The 25,325-nt window shown below is 45.7% G+C and overlaps 1 protein-coding gene across 1 annotated transcript; it reads right to left on the reverse strand.

The window, feature by feature from the left end:
• Nucleotides 1–555: 555 nt before the first annotated feature.
• Nucleotides 556–25,076, reverse strand: Dnase1l3 (deoxyribonuclease 1 like 3). The gene is made up of 8 exons (XM_051206708.1): nucleotides 24,663–25,076; nucleotides 18,366–18,454; nucleotides 15,383–15,472; nucleotides 14,281–14,393; nucleotides 10,174–10,286; nucleotides 6,621–6,778; nucleotides 1,010–1,106; nucleotides 556–753 (listed from the first exon to the last, which is right to left on the reverse strand). The coding sequence occupies exons 1-8, from the start codon at nucleotides 24,816–24,818 to the stop codon at nucleotides 637–639; spliced, it is 933 nt and encodes a 310-aa protein (XP_051062665.1). The 5' UTR covers nucleotides 24,819–25,076; the 3' UTR covers nucleotides 556–636.
• Between the last annotated feature and the right edge of the window lie 249 nt (nucleotides 25,077–25,325).

Genomic DNA, 25,325 nt, shown 5'->3' on the forward strand with positions numbered 1-25,325 from the left:
ATGGGTAGGAGTGGGCTGTGGATAGAAGTGTGCTGTGGTTAGAAGTGAACTCTGGTTAGGGGTGTGCTGTGTGTAAGGGTGGATTGTGGGGTGGGGTGGGATGTAGGTAGGGATGGGGTGGGGTGGAGGTGGGATATGAGTAGGGCAGGGCTGTGTTCTTACTTGAAAATAATGAATGACGCTGTAGGTTCCTAGGCTGATTTAGTTAGGACAATGGGGGTAGAACCCCACAGTAGGAGTGGCCCTCATTCCACATCCCTGATAGATTACAGTTGCCTGACCCCAACAGGATGAGGCAGACAGAGTCTGATTGCCCACATCACGAGATATGACTTGAGTCTTGGCATTTCTACTCATTTCTGGGAAACAGGAGTCCCTTGTGAGCACTGGCAGCTAGGACCGGCATCTGACATTTGTCCTGTTATCTAACTAGTAACAAGTCCCAGTGATGGATTGGGGTCAAAGAGGTATAACAGAAGACTTTTCTCTCAACTTGTCTCCAGGTGGAATGAACTCAAGTAGATACTAAAATCAGCTGAGCCATTCTTAATTCCCGAGTGTTCAGATAGTTTAGACCTCCGAGAGCCATTTTATTTGGAAGCAAGTAGTGGCTTTAATAAAATGGCACCATGGTACTTAGGAGCGATTGCCTCCTTTTCTCTTCTTTAGAGCAACAGATTTTCTGTTGTTGGTGAAGGCCCTTGAAGACTGGAGCTTAAACTCGACTGGAAAGTGGTCACTGACATCCAGGGCCTATATGGGGAAACAGAAGTAGATTTGGAGGTTAGGGGATGCCTGGGACATACTGTGGCTTTAGCAATGACACAGGTACAGAGGGAAGATGAAATGTCTGAGGTCATCAGGTGGAACTGATGAGCATTTCTCTTGGTCCTGCTTCTGGGGAATTTTGACAGGTCTTCAAATCACAGAATTGTAGATCTTAGAACTCAAGAGCAGCCCTCCCACATTTCTGGGCATGTGAGTTAGAAAGGCAAAGTGGTAATCTTACCCCCTCTTCAGATAACGAATAAGCTTTCTGGAAGTTAAAGATGCCATTTGAACGTGGAACCACTGAGTTAACTATCTCTTGTCCTCGGAGCACAATCCTAGAGTAAGGACAAGGAAGGCAGATGCATTATTTACTCCAAGCTGTGGACTTCTGAGATGAAAGGGAAGGAGAAAGGAAGAGAGGGAAAAGGGAGGGAATGCAGGGACAGACAGCTAAAACTAGGCTCCATTTGAGGGGTCTTATGAAACCTAATACAGTAGAAGCTTCCTAAAATATACACATGTATGAAGGTGCTAAATGAACTTGACAAATAATAGGGGAGAGGGAGACCCAACTAGATAGCTCTTTCTACCAATGGGTTACCCCCAATCAAGCTGTTAGCCATGGGAACCCCCAAACAACCCAGGCTATTGTCAAGGCTCTCCACAAATCAACAGTAAGGCCTTATCACTGAAGACAATACCTACACAACTCACTGAACACAGGAAAGTGAAGCTGGTGCTACCTAGAGCCTTCACCTCTACAGATTAATGTAGAGCTGAATACTAAATACTAGAAAGAACGCCGCATGCTACCAAAGGACAAAGATAGACGCCAACCCAGCTACAAACTTTCGATCTACAAGTGCAAGACATGCTGGCACAATATTGGTACAAAGCTTATGGGAGCTTTGTCATATTTGAGTTAAGGCCCTTTACCCAAAACTGCCTTGGTCACCAAGAACCTGAGACCAGATAGGCCAAGAACCTAGGGAAAAGCCAAATACGACTGTTCTGCTAAAGGGACATAGCAATGAAATGACTCCTAATGACATTCCCCTATACTCGTAGATCTGTGCCTTGCTCAGGCATCACCAGAGAAGCTTCCTCTTATAGCAGATGGGACCCACATTCTGCAGAGAGCAAGAGGCCTTGGAAAATCCCTAAAAAGGAAGTCTCCATCAAATCCTTCCTCTCGGGGCTCAGGGAACTCTGCAGAAAAGGAAGCTGGAAGAGTGTAAGAGCCAAAGGACATGAAGGATAGCAAGGAGTCATGGCTTTCTAGATACAATAGGGCTATCACACATATGAACTCAGAGACTAGCAGCATGCACAATGGCTCTGTACCAGATGGGGTCCTAGGGCTGAAAGGAGATGTGTTAATGTGCCCTAATCCTTGACCTAGAAGCTATCTCCAATTGAGAGCCACTTGCAAATGGAAATTTAGTTTTCTCCAAGTGGTCTCACTGAGGAAACAAGCAGCTCTTAAGGGAGGCCCCATGCCCAGCAGTAGATGTCAACACAAAACAAACTCAATGTCATCTTTGGAGAGTTTTTGTGTCATAATATTAAGTCAGGACATTTTCCCTTCTATCTTATAGCTCCTTTGTATGGTATGATGTATGTATGTATGCATGGTTTGGGAGTTTTATGGGATTCCTATGTATTTGGACACACGTGTCCCTGAATCTATGTATGTTTCTTGTGCTTTGACTCTTTTTTTTTTTTTTTTTTTTTGGTTTGGTTGCTTTGACCTATTCTGATTTGTTTATTTTTGTTTTATCTTACTGTATTTTATTATTGTTCCTTAGAATCCTATTTACTTTTTTGGACAGGAGGGGAGGTAAGGAGAGATTGAGAGGCGTAGGGGGCGTAGGGGTAGAAGAAACCAAAATCAGAATATATTGTAGAACAGAAAAGTAGCTAAGTAACTAGAGAGTTCAGGCCAGTCAGCAGCATCCCTTCATTGTCTCTGCTTCAAGTTCCAGGCTTGGCTTCCTTTGATAATAGACTATAATCAGTAAGCTAAGATAAAGAAAACAAAGCAAATTCAGTAAGAAACCCTATCTCAAGGCAATAAGACAGACACAGATCTCTGATCTCCTGGTGCACGCACTTGCATACTCACTTGCACTCACCAACTCTCTCTCTCTCTCTCTCTCTCTCTCTCTCTCTCTCTCTCTCTCTCTCTCTCTCTCTCTGACACACACACACACACAATAATTAAAACAAAACAACAACAAAACCTTTCCTCTGCAAATTCCTTTTTGTTACAATGTTTATCACAGCAACAGAAAAGCAAACCAGAAACTCCCCTAGAGGATGGCGCCTGCAAAGCAGGCCTGTGATTACAGGGCTGCAGCCCCAGCATGGCTGATGCAGATGGTATAAGAGCACATTTCACATATGGTTTGCAGTAGGAGAAAGTTGCTCCTCTCAGTCCCTTTTCACTTAGTTCGGATTGGTTTTTGGCAAAAACCTCAGATAGGTGCTAGCTTGTCTTGGACATCTTCCTAATTCTTCATTTTAACAAGAGGAGAGCAAACTGCCACTTCAAAGCATTCTCTAGAATGACCACTTTCTCCTGTGCTTTTGTTCGATCAATAGCAAGTGATACTATATTCTTTCTTTTCACAGTATCATGGTATTTCCTTTAAAACGAGCTTATTTATTTTAATGAGAAATTAATGGATTGAAAGAAAAGTACAGATGGGGGGGGGGGGATGCCAGGACAGATAGTTTGCAGCTATGACACCGAATGAAAATGTGGTAGTCAAATGAGGTTTATAAACAGATTTAAGGACTGGGGCGATAGCTCAATGGATAAGAGGGACTTGGTCTAAAACATGAAAACATTGGTTTGACTCTCAGCCCCCACATAAGAAGCCAGGCATGCCTGTGCCTGCCTGTATCCCTAACACTGGAGCAGAGGCAGATTCCCCACTGCCAGCCTAACCAAAAGAGTAAGCCTCCAATTCAATAAGAAACCCTGTCTCAAGGCAATAAGACAGTCACAGTACTCTGACTTCCAGACACATGCACCTGCCTACTCACTTGCATTCAACACACACACACACACACACACAAACACACACACACACTACACACACTACACCACACACACACCATACACACATACACACTACACACACATACACACACACCACACATACACACAAACAACACAAACACACACAATACACACATACATACCACATACACACACAACACACATACATACCACATATACATACCACACACCACACACACATACATACACACCACATATCACATACACACACACACCACATACAACACACACACATACATACACACACCACACTCATACCACACACACACACACCACACACTTGCAATATTAAGAAAAAGAAGTAGCCTCTAACATATGACAAGGTCATATGTATGTGGTCTTAGTGCCCTGCCTTCCATGCTCTGCCCTGAGCTTTTCCGATTCTGAGTGGCAGTTTGGTTTCTGGGTTTGAGCTGCTGATGGTCCTACAGCTGGCATGGCTGAGTAAGCTGGAGCCATCTTCCCAGCTTGCTGAAGGCAGCTGAAAATGGGAAGAGAGGCCTGGATGTTTGAGAGGCTGTAACTTCTCACCCTGGGCTTCCACTTTTGAGGGCTGAACAGCGCAGCCAGAAAGGAAGCTGCAGTCTCAGAAGTCCCAAGAGAAACAAAGGCGACCACAGACGGGTACATAAGCCAAACCTCAAGGCCTAAGAAGTGAGTACACCAGGCTGATGGCCTTTTTGTGCTCCCTCCTCAGCTGAGCATGGGAACAGCAGGCACCGTGGGACTGAGCGGTCCCCATTTGTAGGTGGTTTCTGCTGTGGATAGTCCCTGGTTTTCACACACTTCGGGCACCCACACTTCCCTCCTCACTAAAAGAACAGAAAAGAACTTGAAAAAAAAAATCACAGGGAGGGGACTGGAGGATGACTCAGCAGTTAAGAGCACTGACTTCTCTTCCAGAGGACCCGAGTTCAATTCCCAGGACCCACATGACAGCTCACAACTATCTGACACCCTCTCACAGACCAATGCACAGGCAAAACACCAATGCACATAAAATAGAAACAAATTAAAAAGAAAAAGCTCCGGGGTAAGTTTAAATGTACAATGATTGTCATTATTTAAATACACGTATCTGCATTTATGTTCAGCAATAGTTTAAAAAGTATTCAATTCAGGTGTGGTAGCTTATGCACTCAGGAAGCTGAGGAAGGAAAAGAGGTCAATATCATCCTAGGCTGAATAATGAGCCTGAAGCCAACCTGGGCTATATAATAAGATCCTGTCTCAATAATCAAACCAAAATCTGGGTGGTGGTGGCAAATGCCTTTAATCCCAGCTCTCAGGAGACAAGGGTAGGTGGATCTCTCTGAGTTTAAGGCCAGCCTGGTCTACAGAGCAAGTTCTAGGACAGCCAGGGCTGTTACACAGAGAAGGCCTGTCTGAAAAAAAATCAAGTCAAAGTATAAATATGTTGCATTAAATACTCTCATTTTAAATTAAAATTATTTATTTACTAGGGAGCATGGTACTGCAAACATGAGATCAGAAGACAGCTGTGTAGAGTTGGATCTCTCCTTCCAACCTGTACATGTGTTCTTGGAACCAAACTCAATTCACCATGCTTGTAAGGCAAGTGCCTTTACCTGCTGAGACACCTCCTGCAACTTTGGTTTATCAAATAGCACCTGAGGATCATAAACATATGCTCAAAATATGCTGTCTATTTCAGCAGAGTTCATAACAGCAAGGCCTTAGTAACAACTGAGTGGCCAGTGATCGTGGTGGGGTGACCAACTGTGGTATATGTTTGGGATAAAATCGGTGATAGCACAAGCATTATATGTGGTCATACCTACCTGGATGCTCTAGGTGTCACCTAAGAACACACAAATGTACTTAGCACTTGTCATGTGCCAAGCACTGTGTTAAAAGTTTTATATGTGGTATTTTATTTAATCCTCATTATATCTCCACAACTGAGGTACTGGTTTTTGTTTTGTTTTGTTTTGAGACAGGGTTTCTCTGTGTAAAAGTCCTGGCTGTACTGTAAGTAGCTCTGTAGATCAAGCTGGCTTCAAACTCAGAGATCCACCAGCTCCTGCCTCCTGAGTCTTGGGATTAAAGGCATACACCACCAACCGTGGCCTAAGGTACTAGTAATACTCAAATCTGCAGCTTACAAGTGAGAAAATCAAGCAGAGTATACGCCTCAGTCACAACACATGAAGTGGTAGAGTAAGGACTTGAATTCAGGCCCATCTGGCACAAAGTCAATGCAGGCCACTGCTAAGCACCTGTAAGTCCCATTCACTGCATAGGGAACCAGAGGATCTTAGTGCAGTGCTACCCTCCAAGCCAAACCACCACCACCAAGGGCAGTCAGCTGTGCCCATTTGATCATCCCAGCTGGGTTTACTGACTGCTTACATCCTCATGTAGAAGAGTAGGGAGGGTCACAAGACTCTTTCCTGTGAATCCAGGCCCTCCTCACCATTTGCTGTATGCAACTCATCCCCAACTGCCCATGGCCTCAGGGAAGAGAGAATATACTAGCCTAGCAAGATTAGGGGATCCAGGCTTCATCTATGCAGCTATGGAAAAGTCAGTATCTCTGCTGAGTAAGACCTATAATCCCAACAAACTCACGAGTTCCCTAGTGGGAACTTTATTGGGACTTCAGGGGGCCTTGCTTATATCTCCCCCAGGGGAGAAATTTTAGTAGCAGTCCTGAAATGGAACTGACTCATTCTTCAGCGGAAGGGGTCGGGCTGCCCTGGTACAGTTGGAGCCAGCAGCCTCTGCAGACTGCTCCTACCTGTCATAGGCACATCTGGTGCTTTTCTTGACTGTGGTGTCCTCTTCGTCCTCAATCAGCCAAACGAAGTGGGGATCCATCCTCAAACGGATGTTCTTCCAGGCATTCTTGGGGACATAACTGCAACCAGCATTGAAATCACCCATGAAGATGAAATTCTGAAAGGCATATATTAGAATGAACCATCACTTAGCAAGCACTGGATCACACGCCTTCATTCTCAACCACTGGCAAGGATCCCACCTCCCATGCCCAGTGAACAAAGAGGTCTTTTTTGTTTGTTTGTTTTGTATTATTGGGGTTTCGAGACAGGGTTTCTCTGTGTAGTCCTGTGTAGTTCCTGTGTCCTGGAACTCTCTCTCTGTAGACCACCAGGCTGGTCTTGGACTCAGAAATCTGCCTGCCTCTGCCTCCCAAGTTCTAGAATTAAAGGCATGAGCCACTACCACCGAGCTACAAAGAGGTCTTTCATGATCTGGATTGGACCCCTCCCTATATATTTTATTTATTTGTTTTAAATTTATTATTATTATTATTACTGTGTGTGTATGTGTATGTGTCTAGGTTAGAGGACAACTTGCAGGAGTTTGTTCTCTTGTTCTCCTGTGGATTTCAAGGATGTAACTTGGGCCATCAAGCTTGCACAGCAAATTCTTTAACACACTGAGCCATTCATTTCACTGACCTCACCCATCCTGATTTTAACTCTTGGCCCCAGTACACTAGAATGTGACTACAAATGAAGTTTCATGTAACCTAGGCTGGCCTCAAACTAGCTAGGTAGCCCAGGATGGCCTTGGATCCCTGAATCTCTTGTATCCACCTCTTGATCTCTGTGCATACCACATCCAACTGGAGAATGAGACTTTAAAAATGTAATTAAGGTTAAAAAAAAAAAAAAAAACAAGGCCAGGTGGGTGATCCCTTATTACAGGGGCAGGACTAGGAATTTGCTCAATGGTCCTGGCTTTGAGCCCCAGCATGACAATAATAAATGAATGAATTTAAATGAGTGAAATGGGGATTTGAACACAGAAAGACAATGCAGAGTCATCGGGAGATGAGCATATACTGAGGACAGAGGTCCCAGAAGGAACAACCCAGCTCCCACACACTGGCCTTAGCTCTGCAGCCTCCAGAGCAGTGAGAAACAGCCCAGAGTTGCTTCAAGAAGCTGGGTCTGGTCACTAGCAAACTCACAGAGTTTCCATCTTTGTTTCTTTTTAAGACAAGAGAAAACAGGTTCCAAGTGAGTCAGAGTTTTGACAAGGATCTGGCAGTGAGAACAAGGAGTGGGAGAGAAGATGCTGGCCCCACCTCACCATTCTGTTCTTAGTCACCCTATCTCTGTAACCTACATGTGCACATGTAGGCAAGAACCCTGGAATCCAACTAAGATATTCCCTCACATAAATACTGCAGCAATTGTGAATGAATAAACACCCCAGTTCCCAAGAGTCAAAACTGTTAGCATCCAGGCAAACCTGGACCCACCCCTTGGGGATCTGGCAGAGTCACCCCTGGCTCTTGCACACAGGCACAAAAGGTCTCTTTAAGAGACAAGCTCCACCTACTTTCTTGCTCTTTCTGCCATTTCTGATGAGGCAGGTCTCTCTGTCTCTCTTTCCTCTCTCTCTGTCTTTCTGTCTTTCTCTCTCATTCTTTCTTCTCTGTTCCCCCTGTCCCTTACCTTCCCACATAAGTTCTGCCTGATCGTCCATTTGTCTCTCGCCCACCATTGGACCCTCCAAGGTACCCCTCAGCTACAAATCATAACAAAAACTAATTGGTGGTAATGGCTGCTTTACTAGCTCTCTGTCTCCTATTGTATGTATTGAGGTCTGAAACTACTTCCTATCAAAATTCAATCCTTAGAGAGGGGAATTCCTAAAGAGTGACCTGCCTTTCTCCACCCTCTTCCACCAAGATTTGGAGGTGTCCTCCCACCGCCCCCCAAGGCTGTGGGAAAATAATTTTAACAGTGTGCAATACAGAGGAAACATTTCATTTCCTTGTTTGTGCTATTGTTTGGAATGATTGCTGACTTGAGAGTTTTCCTTAAGGACATTTCATTTTGATCTCTGGAATTAGGGTTTCCCTTGAGATTAAGGTGCATAGTTAAAAAGACAGAATGCTATCCCTAACCTATGTGCCCATCCAGCATGAGGTGATTTACCAAGCTCAATTCGAATGGCTTGAAAGCACCATTAACCACAGTAGAAACAGGTAAGGGGGATCAAGTGGACTGATCTACGTCACAATTGGGAAGCTTAAGCAATATAGCCCAGGGGCAAACCTCATTCTGTCCTCCTGAAGATCCATCATCCAAGGTTTCCTCCCAAGATACTCAATATATTCTTGCCGAATGTGTGGATTTGATCATTTATCTTGGAACTTACAAATAAGTCATGAAATGCACCCCTGACCTTCTTGATGGCCAATGCTGACCATCTGTGTCATTTTGCACCTTGAGGTGGGGAACTGAGGAGAAAGAGGGACTCTCAGCAACACATTCCGAAAGGAAAAAAAGAGAAATTTGGTAGGAGAGCCCTCTGAACACTTCCACATTTACTGGGTGCTTTCTCAAACCTGAAGAGCCACAGATGGCAGCTTCCCTATCTTCAAATGAGAGATGATGGCTGCCTTGAGGCATGAACACCATAATTGCTTCTTCTTTTCATGATCTTGCCACTTGCCTCTGGAACACTCCTGATCTTCAATGCCTCATTGTTCTCGGTTATAAATTGGAATTGATTAGCAACTTGTGTAGCTGGTGTACACTGTGCAGGTCCCCATACGTGTGTGCTTGTGGGATTATTTATAGTGTGTGGTGAGTGTGCACAGTGCAGGTATACATGTGTGTGTGCTTGTGGGATTGCTTAGTGTGTGTGGTGGGTGTGCACCGTGCAGGTACACCTGTGCATGTTTGTAGGGGCCAAAGTATACCCTGGGTGCTGTCCTTTGGTACTGCTGCCTCCTTTTGTATGTGATTGGGTCTCTCACTGGCCTGGAATTTGCCAAGGAGGCTAAACTAGATAAACTAGCTAGCTATTGAGTCCCAGAGATTTGCCTGCCTCTGTCCTCCACACTGCATTTTTCACCAGCATGCCCAGCTCTTCTGACTCTTCCTCCTCTCCTCTCCCTCCCTCCCTCTCTGTTGTTTGGTTTTATGGTTTCTGGGGATTGAACTCGGGTCCCCATGCTTGAAGGGCAAGCACTTTATCATCTGAGCCATCTCCCCAGCCCCTTGTTGGATTACTGAGAGAATTAAATTCACTTGGTTCATGGGCAGTCAGTCTCAGCACAGTGCATAGGCCTTAGTACCAAACAGTTAATAATATTGGTGTCCATTATAAATGTAGCAGAGCATGAATTCCCAAGACCCACAGGGACAGGCCCAGGCAGCTTTAGCAAGAAGTATGCTTAGAGCTGGGGGAAAGCCTAAGATGAGGCTATGCATTAGCAGTGGCTTGTATGTACTCCATCCCTCACCCTCCTATTCAAATGATTGGGTGCCGCTTGATGGAAATGGGAGAAGCACAATGGTCCTCACCTCCACTTTCCATCGACGTTTCACATCCATGTAGACATCAACCAGCTCATCCATCTCTTTAACGGAAGTCTCGGGACTTGTATGCAAGGGGACGATCACGAAGTCCTTGACAGCTGAGGAATAACAAATAGGAGGGGGCACTTTTCCCATTAAGGACCCACTAGCACTGCCTAAAGAAGGCCCTTCTGAGGCACTGCTGTGTGTGAGGGCATGACGGAGGGCTGGAGACAGCGGCTGAGATTTCAGTGCGCTTAGTGTCACCAGGCTACTTGTTTCCAGGACATAAAGACTCTTTTCTCCGACCTGTGCTCCACCAGCTAAAAGGGAAGCTGGTGAACATGATCCCACCTGGCACTTTGGGTTCTCTCTGTCTCTCTGTCCCCCTCTCTCTGTCTCTCTCTCTGTCCCCCTCTCTCTCTGTCCCTCTCTCTCTCTCTGTCCCCCTCTCTCTGTCCCCCTCTCTCTGTCCCCCCCTCTCTCTGTCCCTCTCTCTCTGTCCCTCTCTCTGTCCCTCTCTCTCTGTCCCTCTCTCTCCCTCTCTCTCTCTGTCCCTCTCTCTCTCTGTCCCTCTCTCTCTGTCCCCCTCTCTCTGTCCCTCTCTCTCTCTGTCCCCCTCTCTGTCTCTGTCTTTCTCTTTCTGTGACACAAAACACCTTGCAGAGTTGGATTCCCCTTCTACTGTGTGGGTTCTGGGGATCTTCACCTGCCCTTTTGTTTTCAAACCCTTCATTTTTCTCTTGGTTTATCTGGAGTACTAAAAATTGTTCATGTTTTATGGTTATGTCATTCGTTCTAAGAGTAATAAATCCAGCTGGGTGGGGTGACACACATCTGTAACCTAGAACTTGGGTAGCTGAGACAGAAGGACCAAGAGTTCAAGGCCAGCCTCAGCTACAAGAGAATGCCTCAAAGATGAAAAGATGGACAAAGGTTACGTGTAACAGGCGCTTATCGGCTTCTTTGTTTGAAGCCAGCTTCTGGGGCTGTAGATGTGTGCGGCCTGGCTGAAGGCAGGGTGAGCATGTGACTTTTCTGCATTTGTTTTGCATCTGTCTCCTCTGCTATCTTAAACTCGGGGTCAGATTCTTTGCTCACGCGTTCACCATTAAGGAGGCAACAGGCTGGCAAATCTCTCATCCCCCAAGACTGAAGACAGAGATGTTCTCAGCACTCCAGAAACAGTGAAACTTGCAGGCAGACCAAGCCCTGACAGAAACCAAGGCTGTCCGGCTGGAGAGATGGCACAGAGGTTAAGAGCACTGATTGTTCTTCCAGAGGTCCTGAGTTCAATTCCCACAACCACATGGTGGCTCACAACCATCTGTAATGAGATCTGGTGCCTGCTTCTGGCCTGCAGACATAGAAAGGAAGGAAGGAAGGAAGGAAGGAAGGAAGGAAGGAAGGAAGGAAGGAAGGAAGGAAAAGAAAGAAAAAGAAAGAAAGCAAGCAAGCCTAGGCTGTAATCCCAGGCAGCAAGTGCCTTCCAGGGGACCTGAAGCCAATAACAGAACTACACATGACATTATGACCAGGACTATTGACCAGTGCCCAATTCTACCCCTCCAAGGCCTTGCCAGGATCTTCAAAGACAGGGCTAGGACACTTGCCTTCTTTCCAGCCACACTGACAATCAAATTCCTTCCTGTGGCACCGCCACTGTCTCACTCTGCACTCTCAGGGTGGGGGGTGGTGTGGGGTGGGGTGGTGTGGTGTGGGGTGGGGGGCAGACCTGGAGTCAGGCCTCTGATCAAGGCTTTTGTACTAAAGGGAAAATGAAAAAAATGGAAGCTGGCAAGTTTATAGTCCTTTTGCAAGCAAGAAGAAAAGCAGCAGCAACAACAACAAAACAAAAACAGACAAAAAACTAAACTGAAATGTTAGAAAGCAGGGTATGGGGTGCAAAGCCTTAGTGCCAGCACTTGGGAGGTGGGGGCAAGTTGTATCTGTAAGTTTAGGGCCAGCCTGTATATGGTGACACCCTGTCTCAACAAAATGACAAAGGATGGAGGTGCTGGAGAGATGGCTCCATGGTTAAAAGCGTGTGTTGTTCTGGCAAAGCAGTGGAGTTTGTTTTCCAGCACCCACGTTGGGTAGCTCACAGCTGCCCATTACTCCAGTTCTTGGGGGATCTAAGACTTCTGGCCTCCTTGGGCACCTGCACGTGGATTAGATCCAAAGAATCTCATAAAATAAGGCATGGTTGCATAGGCCTGTAATAATTTCATCCCTCAGAGGTGGACACTGAAGGGACAAGTGTTCAAGGCCAGATTGGGGTGTGTGAGAATAAAGAAGATGATGATCAGGGTGTGATGGCATATTTTTCAAATCCCAGCTCTAGAAAACAGGAAGCAGGAAGATTAGGAAGATTGGAAATTCAGGGTTAGCTTGGGCTACATAGAAAAACCCCAAAACAACAGAGAGAGAGAGAGAGAGAGAGAGAGAGAGAGAGAGAGAGAGAGAGAGAGAGAGAGAGAGAGAGAATGAAGTAAGAGCTCTTGAGTGTGCTTTCCCGAGTGGACTTGGAACCACACCTTGCTCTCCTACCTGCAGGAGCTGTGGGCTAAGGCTTTCCTTCTGGGGCGTCCCTCATTCTCTGCCTGGTTCCCACTCTTGCCTAAAGTATGGAGGCCACTGCACAAGCCCCACAGTGGGGGGACTGTGAGAAAAAACTGGCTGTAGGTGCCTTCTTTTCTCTACCCATCTGCATTGTGACAGACCGTGTCTTCCTCTAATGGCCATGAGTGGCCACCACTCTAAGGTCCCTCTGCACTATTTGATGTGTCCTGCTTATTACTCCTCCCTCCTCTGTAATCATTCTCTTTTCTTCTATGCTTTGCCCACAGGGGACACCTCCACGATGCCAGGCTTATCTTTGCAATTTACCTTCTTGGCTGAACTACCTAGCATATCACCAGATACACTAGAGGTGCTCAACCATTTCTTGATTGAATACATGAATGAATAATTAGAGAAACGAATGAAATTGATAACTCATTTGTTTTCTATCCTGATACAACAGGGTAAACTTCTGTCACAGGGGAGAGAGGAAGGGTAGGAAAAGCTGGACAGTAGAGGCTCAGGAAAAGTAGATCTGTTTAGCAATGCACAGAGCCTTGCCTGTCTTCAAGAATAAGTACTTGGAGGTGGAGGCTCTCCCTGCTCAGCCACAAGTGAATCTGAATAATGAATAAAAGGATTATTGTACTCAATAGTCCCTCCCACACCTCTCTACAGTTATTTTCTCAAAGTACTCTTCTCTAAGTTAATTAACACTGTGCAGAAATAGTTAATTCGATAGTTCAAGTAAGCATTCACACTCTGTATTCCTGCTACAATATGATACCCTGAGGGCAGGGACTTTGTCAGTCTTAGATCCTCAGCAGGGCACATAGTAGGTAGTGAAAAGCATTTGACTTTACAAGCTGCAACCTACAAACCAATTTTAATTCCTGATTCTTTTTATTTCTTTTCTTTCAATGCAGAAGATTGGATCTAGAACCTTGTGATGGTAGGCACTAGCTCTTTAACTGAACTACACTTCCAACCCTTGGTATTGTGAGACAGGGTCTCACAATATAGCTCAGACTGGCCCTGAACTGCCAATCCTCTCTCTCTGTCTCCTGAGGATTAAAATTATAGGCACGTGCCACCACCTCAATCATCCCATAAGACAATGCATGACTCTGAGAGCATGGTTCACACAAGCTCAGGGCTATGTCCCTTCATGAGCTGCTGGAGAGGTCACCAGAAGGTTTAAATATGAAATGCCCCCCATAGGTTCATGTGTTGAATGCCTGTCCCCAGCTGGCAGCAGTTTTGGGAAGTTGTGAACACTTTAAAACATGGGGCTTTGCTAGAGGAAGCGGGTCACTGGGGAATGACTTTGGAAGTCACCCCTGGGCTCCGGTGCCTTTCTCACACCTGCCCACCATGAGGTGAAGAAGCCCTGTGACATACAAGATGCTCTGTCTCACCACAGCCTCCAAATCCACAAAGCCCCAGCTGAGCCCTCTAAAACATAAATGAATCTCTCCTCCTCCGAGCTGTGATGTCAGGTGTTTGGTCATAGCACCCTCAAGAGTAACTAATACAGGCTCATGCTCTCACCAGTGAAGGGCGACTGAAACCAAACCACAAAGGGCTCCCTGGAAAATACGTCTATGTCTCCGTCCTCATGGTCATGGTAGAGGTAGTTTGCCTTCACAGATACCTGCTTTTCCCTAGAAGAGAGAAAGAGAGAGAGAGAGAGAATTTCTCCTCACTGAGTCCTTTAGTTGTGACTTCAGTAGCTTCTAGAGCAGGCTCGAGCTTGGAAGGGTCTTTCCCCTAAGAACAGACAGAATCAGCTCTTCTCAGTGCATTAAGAGTCTGAGTTATACTTGCAGTCTGGGGCACATCAGGTGAATATCCAAACTGATAGGAGGGAGCCAGTGAGATTCCTCTGTTCTGTGCTCAGATGCACTGGGCCAGGACCTCCCCACGAAGGAAAAAGAACTCCTGCCCTGGGTAGTCATTAGTTGTCACAAAGCTTCGTGCTTTCTAGTTAATGATTGGATGGCTTTCTTGTGGAGGTTTTAGGTGATTTGAGACAGGGTCTCATCTCACGTAGCTCAGGCTGACTTTGAACTGGCTGTGTTGCTTGAAGTTCAGATCCTTTTACCTCCCCCTTCCAATTGAGTTGAAAGACCTGCGCTGCCACTGTGCTGGGATGGAGCCAGGCTTTGTACACTCTAGGCAAGTGAGCATTCCACCAACTAAGCTACAGCCCCAGCACGTGAGTTTGACAGCAAAGATTCTAACCAAGAATGATAACTGTTTAGAGACCACAGTCAAATGTTTTCATTTTATTTGAGACTGGGTCTCACCTTGTAAAGCTCAGTAGCCTGGAACTATGTAGACCAGGCTGCTCAACAATTCACAGAAATGTGCCTGTCTCTGCTTTCCAAGTACTGGGGTTAAAGGTTTATCCTGCCGTACCAAGCCCAGAATCTATTTGTATTCTATTTATTTATTTTTGTTTTTTGAGACAGTATTTCTCTGTGTGACAGCCCTAGCTGCCCTAGAACTAGCTCTGTAGACCAGGCTGGCCTTGAACTCACAGAGATCCACCTGCCTCTCTGCCTTCCAACACCACTGACCGGCCAGAATCTATGTTTAAAGGAAAATACAATATATATATTTGGGTTCAATTCAGATGGATCAAACTCACTTATAGAAGAAGGCATACTGTTCTTTGTATGTGTTTCTTCCAAGTCGAGAACTAATCACATAGTTGTATGTTGTGCTTCTCCGTGAATTTCTAGAAAACAAATTTTAATGTGTTGTGAAAAATAAACATGCCTCTGCTGCATCTGCCCCCACCCCAACCTCCACCCCTGTCGCCACATCCCCAGTGCTAGCATAGAGTAACACAGATGCCCCACACCCCGAGTGCTGGGGTAGAGTAACATATCTGCTCCTTCCTTCCTTTCTCTCTTTTTTAATGTGCATTGGTGTTTTGCCATGAGTGTCAGGAGCTGGAGTTATAGACAGGTATTAGGAATTGAACCCAGGTACCCTGGAAGAGCAGTCAGTGCTTATAAGCACTGACACATCTCTCCAGTCCCAAGACAGGGTTTCTCTGTGCAGCCCTGGCTGTCCTGGAACTCCATCTGTAGACCAAACTCACGAAGAGCCTCCAGCCTCTCTGCCTCCAGACTGCTGGGGTTAAAGGTGTGCACCACCACCACCCAGCCCTTACTGTGTTATTAATAACATAAGGCTAGGATCTGACCAGACTTTTTCACTTCAGACCCCACAAGCTTCAACCTGTTTCTGTGGGAATCGAAGAGATGAGAGATGGCCCAGACAGAATAAGATAGCCCTGCTTGTACGCTTCGGTATGGCCTAACTGGTAAAAGTGCCGCCCACCAAGCCTAACAGTCTGAGTTTAGTCTCCAGCACCCAAAGGGAGGGAGGAGAGATCTGATTCCTGCAAATTGTTCTTTGACCTCTACATGTGTGTTGTGAGATGTGCACATGCGTGCGTGCATGCACAAGCACACACACACATTGGAATAAAAAATAAGAAAGAAAGCAAAAAAGAAATCCCTGCTTTGGCCTTGAGCCATTCTTGGTTGCAGTCGAGTTTCTCGGGTCATCTGTCTAAGTGCCACTTCTGAGGTCTACCAGAACCTTAACACCCCTTCTCTGAAGCCATCAGGGACTGGCTCAAAAGTTCTGGGGCTGGTTTCAGACAATCAACTATTTATTCTTGGGGTATAGAGTATCACCATGCAGGAGGAACCTGGCCCTCTCTGAAAATGTGTCAAATCTGCTGATAACCTATTACAGACAGCCCTACACTCTTTTTGTCTGTCCCCAAAAGGATCTGGGTCCTGATTAATACTTGTCTGCCTTGTGGACAGTTAGGAAAGATAGAGGGGCTCACTCAGGGACCAATTTAAATTCCACAGAAATTTCTGGGGTTTCAGATGTGTGCCCTGAGGCAAACCCAACCACGGGAGCCAAGGAGTGAGAATGACAGATATTGCTAGGTGTACAGTTTGGAAGGCTGGCCCTCTGCTGACTCTAGCCTGCTGAGTCTTGAGGTGGCATATTTTTTAGAACTTCACTGTGAGGAGACTCCAGCCTCTCCTGCTTTACAGAGGACAAAGACATATGCTTGAGGCTACAGAGTTAGGTCTTATGTACAGCACGGTCTAGCATGCGTGTGGCACTAGGTTCATCCAACTGAGAGAGCAGTGGTGGTGGGGCTTTTTTCTTCTTTGTCCTCAGCCCAGTGTAGGCAGGTGTAGGGGAGGGCACTGAGACCCCTCACCCCCAGGCTCCTGGGTGACTGTGGGAAGAAGGCTGGAGCCTACTTCTCCCCTTGGCCCCCTACGTTCTTGAACACTTGAAGACTGAAGAGGCCAAGAGAGGGCCCAGGTCCAAAGTTAGGTGAGAAGAGCAGGCCTCCTCCCCAGGTGTGCAGCCTCGGCACAGAGCCCAAAACAGTAGGCCAACTGACCATGACCTGAAACCTCCAATCAGTGAGCAAAAGCAAACCTCCCTGTGTTTAGATGTTTCTCTTGGGTATTTTATCACAGTGGGGGGAAGCTGAGGAACATGGTAGCTTGCTGATCATTCAGAAGGAAACTAAATCATGAGTATTAATTACCCAGTGTCATTTAAAACTATCGGATGATACTGCTTTTTGTTTCCACCAGTTTTCAGATTATAAAATCAACTTGTTCTGGTGATAAAACACTCAAATCAGATAAAGTATTGAAATAAAAATGGTCTCCTATTCTTTCACTGACATAGATCCACGGTGGCTTTTCAGTCTTATCTCCCAGAAGTAACTATTAATAGTCCTTGACTCACCGCTCCGCATTTCCCCAATATTCATGTGAGAATAACATGGTGAGCTGAACTCGCTATTCCTGATACATGGTAGCCATCTTTCCATGCTGGAATATTTAACTATATAATATTACAACCTGGGGGCTCATCATGACTTTCCAATCAGCTTCTCCTGGCCTCTCCATTCCTTCTGATGTGGGATAATGGTCTTGTTCACTCTAGAGATTTGTCACTTGTATTGGTTTAATAAAACACTGATTGGTGGGTAGCCAGGCAGGAAGTATAGGCAGGGCTATAGACTAGGAGAATTCTGGGAAGAGGGAAGGCAGAGAGGGTGAGTCTCAGCCAGACACAGGGGAAGCAAGGTGAGAATGCCTCACTGAGAAAAGGTACCAAGCCATGTGGCTAAACACAGGTAAGAGTTATGGGTTAATTTAAGTTGTAAGAGCTTGTTAGTAATAAGCCTGAGCAACAGGCCAAAAGTTTATAAGTAATGTAAGCCTCTGTGTGTTTATTTGGGACTGAGCGTCTGCAGGACAGGGTAGGACAGAAACGTCCACCTACATTCTTTACATCAGGACTTCTTAGCTCATCTCTTACCTACTACTTTCTCGTGCCTGTCCTAATCCTTCACCTTTTCAGCTGTTTGCACTCTGTCATATTAAAACCAAGCAAGTGCACGGTCACAGGACTGCAGCTAAGACAGAAGCCTGCTGGGCCCTGGCCACATGGCCTAATGATTAGACTAAATACCAGCCGTGACACTGGTTTCTACTCCCCTGCTATTTGTCAAGTGCCCTTGCACTTGACCTGAAGCTCTCTGGGGGCCCATCCCTCTCCACATTTACCCATTTAGTTTTTCCATCAGCATGGGGCAGATGTTGTTGCTGCTGTCTTTGATTTCCATCAGGAGTATAAGGTCACAGCGTTTGATGATCTGCAGAGAGAGAATTTCCAGGGCTTGAGGCTATTTTCTGTAAATCATAAAACTTTTCATCAATCACTTGCTGGGCTCCAAGCACCATAGTTGGGTGCTTGCTGGCATAACCTAATTGATGGGAGATGTCATTCTGTAAATATGTTTCTCTTATTGGTTAATGAATAAAGCCATGTTGGCCAATAGGAAAGCAAGATAGGAAGGACTAGGGGACAAGGAGGATTCTGGGGAATGTAGTAGAGGAGATTCAAGATGTAGAGACTTGAGAGAGGAAGAGGTCTGGACCCTCTCTCCAGTAAGATAAGACCACGTGGAAAATACTTAGATTGATAGAAATGGGTTAATATTTAAGGCAGAGCTAGCCAATAAGTAACACTAGTAACAGGCCAACAGCTTTATATCTAATACAGTGTCTCTGTGTGTTATTTGGGCTGACGAGCCGGTGGGAAAACTGCACAGGTGCTTGCTGGCATAACCTAATCTCTTCCTGAACTAAAAGAAGGACTTCCTGAGAAGGCCCTTTGTTGTGTCCCTTTTGTTTTGTTGATATTTTGAGATGGGATCTCATTGCTTAGGCTGGTCCCAAACTCTAGAGCTGAAGTGGTCCTCCTGCTGCAGTCCCGAGGGACTAGGATTGCAAGGGCTCATCATGTACCCAGTGGTTTGGCTGTTGCTGTTTAATTATTTTCTGACCATTTTAATTTTTTAAATTAATTTTCTTATCTGAGGCAAGGTCTCACTATATAGCCCTGCTTGGCCTGGAACTCAGAGAGCTGCCTGCCTCTGCCTCCAAAGTGCTGGAATTAAATGTGTGCACTACCACACCCAGCTGACATGTCCTAATGAAACTGAAGATCAGACAAGGTCAAGTACCCAGCCATGGAGCTAGAAATAGCCACACTGGCATCTAAATGGAAGCAACCAACCAGAGCCCTAACCATGATGCTACCTACCACACATCCTACAGCTTGGGTTGAGTGAGTGTAGTAACAATAGTATAAATACCTGTTAAGCCTTTAGTGAGCAAAGGCTGGGTATTACAGATATCAGAAGGAATAATTACAGTGATAACAACCATAAAAGTTAACATTTATTGTGAACCTACTTCATAACACTAAAAGACGGATATGATGGTTAGCCCATTAAATCTAGATGCTAACTAAAGTCACGAAGCCAATGCAGGTAGGGAAGCCAGGGATCCAGCTCGGTTCTATAGGTTTCATTATGCTCATCTGTTAAAATACAGTCACTCAGAGACTCAGTGTCTAATGGAAGCAAGTAAGTATAATGGAGGAAAAGTAGAATTTGTGCAAAATAAAAGTCACAAGACATTGGCATGCTGGGCATGTTGAGGGATAATAGATTGCTTCTGTCAGAAGATCAGGGAAGGCTCCTGGGATGAGAGAGAGCCTTTGGTCCCTGAAAAGTTTAGAAATAATTCAGTGGGAGAAAAAAATACAAGAGACTTTGTCAGGATGAGCTGTGGTCAGGTAGCAGAAAGAGCTCACACCCCTTAATGGCCATGTGGCTCTGAGTAATGGGATGCTGGTGACTCAGTGCAACAGGATGTGTCCATGGAGGATGAAGCATCCCAAGGTTAGTTTGTTATCACACACAGCATCAAAGTCATGGAGTACCTCTGTTTACAGAACATCTCCAGTTACATTTGCAGTAGGGTGGAATTCAGGTTCCCCAGCACTAGCTTTTAAAGAGCTTGGGACTGGTCTGAAAGCCTGGATTCTAGATGAAACCCACAGCATTGGCCACACAGGACTCACAGGAACTTTGTGTTGGTAAGTCACTGGAAACTACCAGACCTTTCTAAAAGAAACTTCAAAATCCACACATGCAGTGGGTATATGACTCACACCTTTAATCTCAGCACAAAGAGGCAGAGGCAGGCAGATCTATGTTAGTTTGATGTCAGCCTGGCCTACAAAGTGAGACACTGTCTCAAAACACAAAGACAAACATATGTACACACGCTTTGATTCAATTTTTCCATTTTGATCCTTTACAATTGTAGTATGATGGAGTGATAATTAAGGGCAGTGCCAGCTATGCAGGTGGTCAATAGCAGATTATTATTTCTAAGGCCCAGTGGTTGAGTACCTACTACAGGCCATATCTTTCTCATTTGTACTTAATATTACCACATTGGCAGCATTCAGAGTGTGTGTGTGTGTGTGTGTGTGTGTGTGTGTGTGTGTAGGGGGTAGACACCTACATTTGTGGGTGTGGATATACCTATGTATGTGAGGACCTATGGAGACTAGAGGTCAACCTCAGGAGCCTTCCGTCTTGTTTTTTGAGACAAGATCTCTCATTGAGACCTGACTTGAAGATTAGGCTAGGCTGGCTGCATAATAAGTCCCAGCAATCCCTCTGTCTCTGCCTCTTTGGCACTGGAATGACAAGCCTGTACCATTACACCTGGCCTTTTCACATGTGTTCTGGGAGATCAAAGTCAGCTCTTCATGCTTGATTAGCAAATATCTTACTTGAAGCATCTCCCTAGCCTCATCCCTCTGTATCACTGAGAAAGTCAATGCTTTGGATGCTGCCCTAACTCTACAGGTTTTCAAAGAGCTGTGGGCAATCCTGACTACAGAAGCTATTTTTCTACACTAGACAAAACACATCAGGCACAAAATGGTCAACATTTTGTCATCTGCCTTTCATGAGCATGGGTAGAGCATCTTGTTTTCCTGTCCAACCATTTGTAGTTATCTGACACTAAGCCAGACCTGGGGGGGTCTCCTGTGTTCTTTAGTTTACATCCTCCTGAACAGGGTTTGTTCATTCATCAAGTCATTGCTGAACAGAGAGCCTGCTCTAGATACTCCAAGGCATTGGGGGTGGAATGGTGGATGGGGGTCACTTGTCACCCTTTTCAGGCCCTACAGTACGTCATAATCATTGCTTTGTGATAGGTCCATAACAGGTGGAATCCAAGTTCAGCCTCACAGTTGTCCTTGTTAATCATGTCCATGCTACAGATGGGACAATTAGAGTGTGAGCCACCCAGTGCGCTGAAGCATGTAAGTGATAGAGAAGTGGATTGAACCCTAGGTTTTCTCCATCATGCTATGCTGTTTCCTCTTTAAAGACATTTGGTAGGGTTTTGTGAGTCTGTCTCTACCCAAGATCTTTCTAGACTCTCCAGACTATTCTTTCCCTCTCCTTCAGAGTACCAACGACAACCCATTATATCTGGATTCCATCTACACTAGCCATGCTCAGCCCTGATGGGGGATGTTCTGTATACTATGAAATATATGTTTCTCTTATTGGTTGATGAATAAAACTGTTTCGGCCAATGGGCAGACAGGATGTAGCCAGGCAGGAAGTACAGGAGGGACGACCAGACTAGGAGAAGGCAAGGAGGAGGAATGCAGAGAGTGAGTTGACAGAGAGATACCGTGTAGCTGATGAGGAAGAAAGAGGCCCGGATGCTCTCTGGTAAACCAATTCTATGTGGCGATACACAGATGAATAGAAATGGGTTAATATTTAAGAGAGAGCTGGCCAATAAGAAGCCTGAGCCATCAGCCAAACAGTTTATAATTCATATAAGCCTCCGTGTGTTTATCTGGGACTAAATGGCTGTGGGGCCGGTTGAGACAGAAACATCAGTCTTCAGAGTCCTTCAGACTCTTGCTCTCAGAGGTTTTGGTAGTATAGTGCATAGCATAACTGCTCTTAGACTGTGGCTCCCTTCTGGGAACAGGCAAAATTTGGCAATGATGAAAGCTTAAAGGGTCCAGAGCTTGGTTCTGAAAGAGCCACCTGGGAGTCTCTTCCTGAGGATTAAGAACCAAAAGAAATATGGTTTCCCCCCATCCTCTGCCCTTTTGAGAATTTGGACAGCAGGATATTGCAGATTCTTGTCTAAGAAAAACATCTTAGAGAGAGCAAGGAAACTGGAAACCAGTATCAGCTGGAGAGTTAAGGCTCAGAAATGCTTGGTAAGCAAAGAATAGGGATGTCAACAGGAAACGTGGCTGTTTTCTCAGGGAAGGGAACCTAACCCTGGCTTACACTTGCTCTATGCCAATGGGTCACACAAGAGAGGGACCTTGGCCTTTGACATGATAATTTCCTTGCCTGTTGAGTGGGGTGGCCAGGAAGGAGGTCTGTAATGTAGGGCAGCACATTACACACATATCCTTGGTGTTCAGCTTACTAACACTCACTGAGCCTTGGAGTAACCAACTATACAGAGGGCTATGAGGGCTGTGAAGGTACTACACCAGCAGATGGGACTTGACTCCGTTGGTAGAATTCTTACCTAGCATGCACAAAGCCCTATGCTCAGTCCCCAGCCCTGCATAAATCATGCATGAAAGCACATGCCTTTAGTCCCAGCACTGAGGAAGCAGAGGCAGGGGGCATTAGAAGTTTAAGGTCACCATTGATTACATAGGGAGCTTGACCAGCATAGACCTTATGAGAAATGTGGCAATATTCTTCTAAAACACAGCTTCTAGTGTTACATAATGCCCTTCTCATGGTACATTTACATCACTAAATTGAATGTTTTCCTACTTGGGTTGTTTGCATCCTTTTGGCAGCAAATATGTCTTTCCCTTTGATCCATACGATCCCTACTAACTATTCTAATTGAACAGCAGGTATTTGGGGGTCAATCACCACTGCTCTGTTAAATAGCTCTGATGGTTTCTGGGGGACTGGCTCTTGTCCCTCCACATGAGAATGGGATAAAGTCTTGACAAAGGTTATAGGCACACTGGGTAGGAACTCACAGCTTGGGGGAAATGAAATCACCAAAGAACAAAAACACAGCCCCCAAGAGTGTGGCAACATTGCCAGGGACACAGATAGGAACTTAGGTCCCCAAGTTTCACTGGGCCATATATGAAGGAGTTGGGAAATCGGTTTCTTGTATGCCAGATTTCTCAATTAAGCCATGATATCAGGATTCCCATAGGCTTGGCACAGCTGTCTTGGTAAAACCACAATATCCAGAGGGTCTTGGTTATCATCTTAAGGGCAGAGTCACTTACAGCCCAGGACTATCTTGGCAAGAGCAGAGTGGTTCTTCTACCTGTATCCTCTCTGCCCAACAGTAGCAAAAGAGAAACACCAGCCTCTTGGTTCTGCTGGGCTTCACTCATCAGCCTTACCAGCCACTCAGTAGGAGGCCCACTCCATGTGAAGAACCAGAACGATAAGAGATCTTGAGCTTCAGGTGATAGATACAGATGGGGTCTGTATCTAGGGCTGCTGGTATTTTCACCACACATGGGGGTCTCTTTTGTTGGTGTGTGTGTGTGTGTGTGTGTGAAGATAGGGTCTCATCTAGACCAGGCTGACTTTTAATTTGCTAGCTAGACAAGGATGACCTTGAACTTTTGATCCTCTTACCTCTGCCTCCCTAATGCTGAAATTACAGGTGGGCAACACCATGCCTGGTTCATGCAGTGCTGAGGATACAGCTCTAGACTTCCCAAGCCAACCAAATAAAACCCCAATCCTGCTGTATTTGTTTGTTTGTTTTAAGTAATAGCCATCCCACCAGAGTCAAAGCATCAAAAATAAATTAGCCCACAGGACAAAGAGTCAACTGACTCCAGAGGAACATAAGCAATTTCCCTAAACATTGGTCATATTACCCAAGAACAGTAATATACACAAGCAGAGAAGGTTCAGAATTGAGAGTTGGGAGAAGACAAATGGGGGAGAGATATGAAGGGGAGGGAAGGAGGAAGAGCAGGAGAGAAAGCATGCTCTGCCAATGACTATAAAGATGAAGCAGACAAGGTTGCACCAGTTTCCTCAACACCCCTCCCTGGAGCTGCCCAGCTTCACATCGCCCTTCTGAATTCATCTTCTCCACAAGGGGAACAATAGTCCTTGCTTGAGAGGCTGACAAATGAGATCATGTATTTATAGTGCCAGACACAGACATCCAGTATGTTTAATTTAAACCATTAGAACAACAGCCCATACCTAGAACTGACAGCTGGCCAGACTCTGACAAAAGTGTCATGTTTACATGCTCAGTGGCCTTGCAACATGCCTGTGGGAGGCACAATACCACCCAGTCTGGAGATATAACGAAAAGCACCCAGAGCTGACGGTGGTTACTGTTGTCCTTACCCTACCCTGGGGGGGGGGCAAATTTCAAGTCCCTTGAGTCTAGGGAGAAGCTGTAAGAGGTGTCCAGGACTGGAGCACAACTCACCTTTACAATGACATCCATGGCATTGTGGTTTCCCTTCTTGCTCTCTCCAAAGGACCTCACATTGAAGGAGCAGAGCCTCAGGGTCAGGGCACCATGGAGGACAAGTGAGAAGAGCAGCAAGGAGGCCAGGCGCAAGGAAACTGGGTGCAGGGACATCTTTGCACTCCTGTGACTTCCGTCTGGATGAAGACACAGCTCCTGGCTCACTGACTTATAAAGCCTGCTGATAACAGGAATTACTGGATCCCTCTAGACTGCTTTCACTTCTCTGAGGAACTCACAATCATGGGTTTCAATCCCCAAGGAAATGAAGACAATGGGTTGGCCTTAGGCAGATCTCTGGCTTCATCGTCCTTGTAAGGAAAGTGGCATGCCTAATTTAGACATCAGCCTCCTTAAAGCCAGTTATAATCTCAGAGGGCAGGGTTGGAGGTGGGGGTCACTTCTGCTCTCCGGACATGTCTCCTGTGGTCGTAGGTCTTTTTATGACAGTTCATGAACTTGGAAGTGTCCACCCAGAGGGCACTGGGCCAGAGGAACCATCTGCAGGGGGAATAGAGTTGGTAAATAACTGCTGCTGGACACATCTATACAGTCAGTCGGTGACTCTTTAACCAGCTCCATAGGTTTATAAGGTCAGGTTTAGTTGGAATGAAATGAAGC

This window comes from Phodopus roborovskii, unplaced genomic scaffold, assembly GCF_943737965.1.
Source record: "Phodopus roborovskii unplaced genomic scaffold, PHOROB, whole genome shotgun sequence".
NCBI classification, from domain to species: Eukaryota; Metazoa; Chordata; class Mammalia; order Rodentia; family Cricetidae; genus Phodopus; species Phodopus roborovskii.

What these genes read in the sequence shown, in the direction of transcription:
- Dnase1l3 (XM_051206708.1), bottom strand. Translation starts at nt 24,818, where the DNA reads ATGTCCCTGCACCCAGTTTCCTTGCGCCTGGCCTCCTTGCTGCTCTTC. An exon ending in CAGTATGCCTTCTTCTATAA is followed by an intron (nt 14,394 to 15,382) that starts GTGAGTTTGATC and finishes TCTCTCTTCTAG; the next exon opens with GGAAAAGCAGGTATCTGTGA. An exon ending in GTTTCAGTCGCCCTTCACTG is followed by an intron (nt 10,287 to 14,280) that starts GTGAGAGCATGA and finishes GTTATTCCTCAG; the next exon opens with CTGTCAAGGACTTCGTGATC.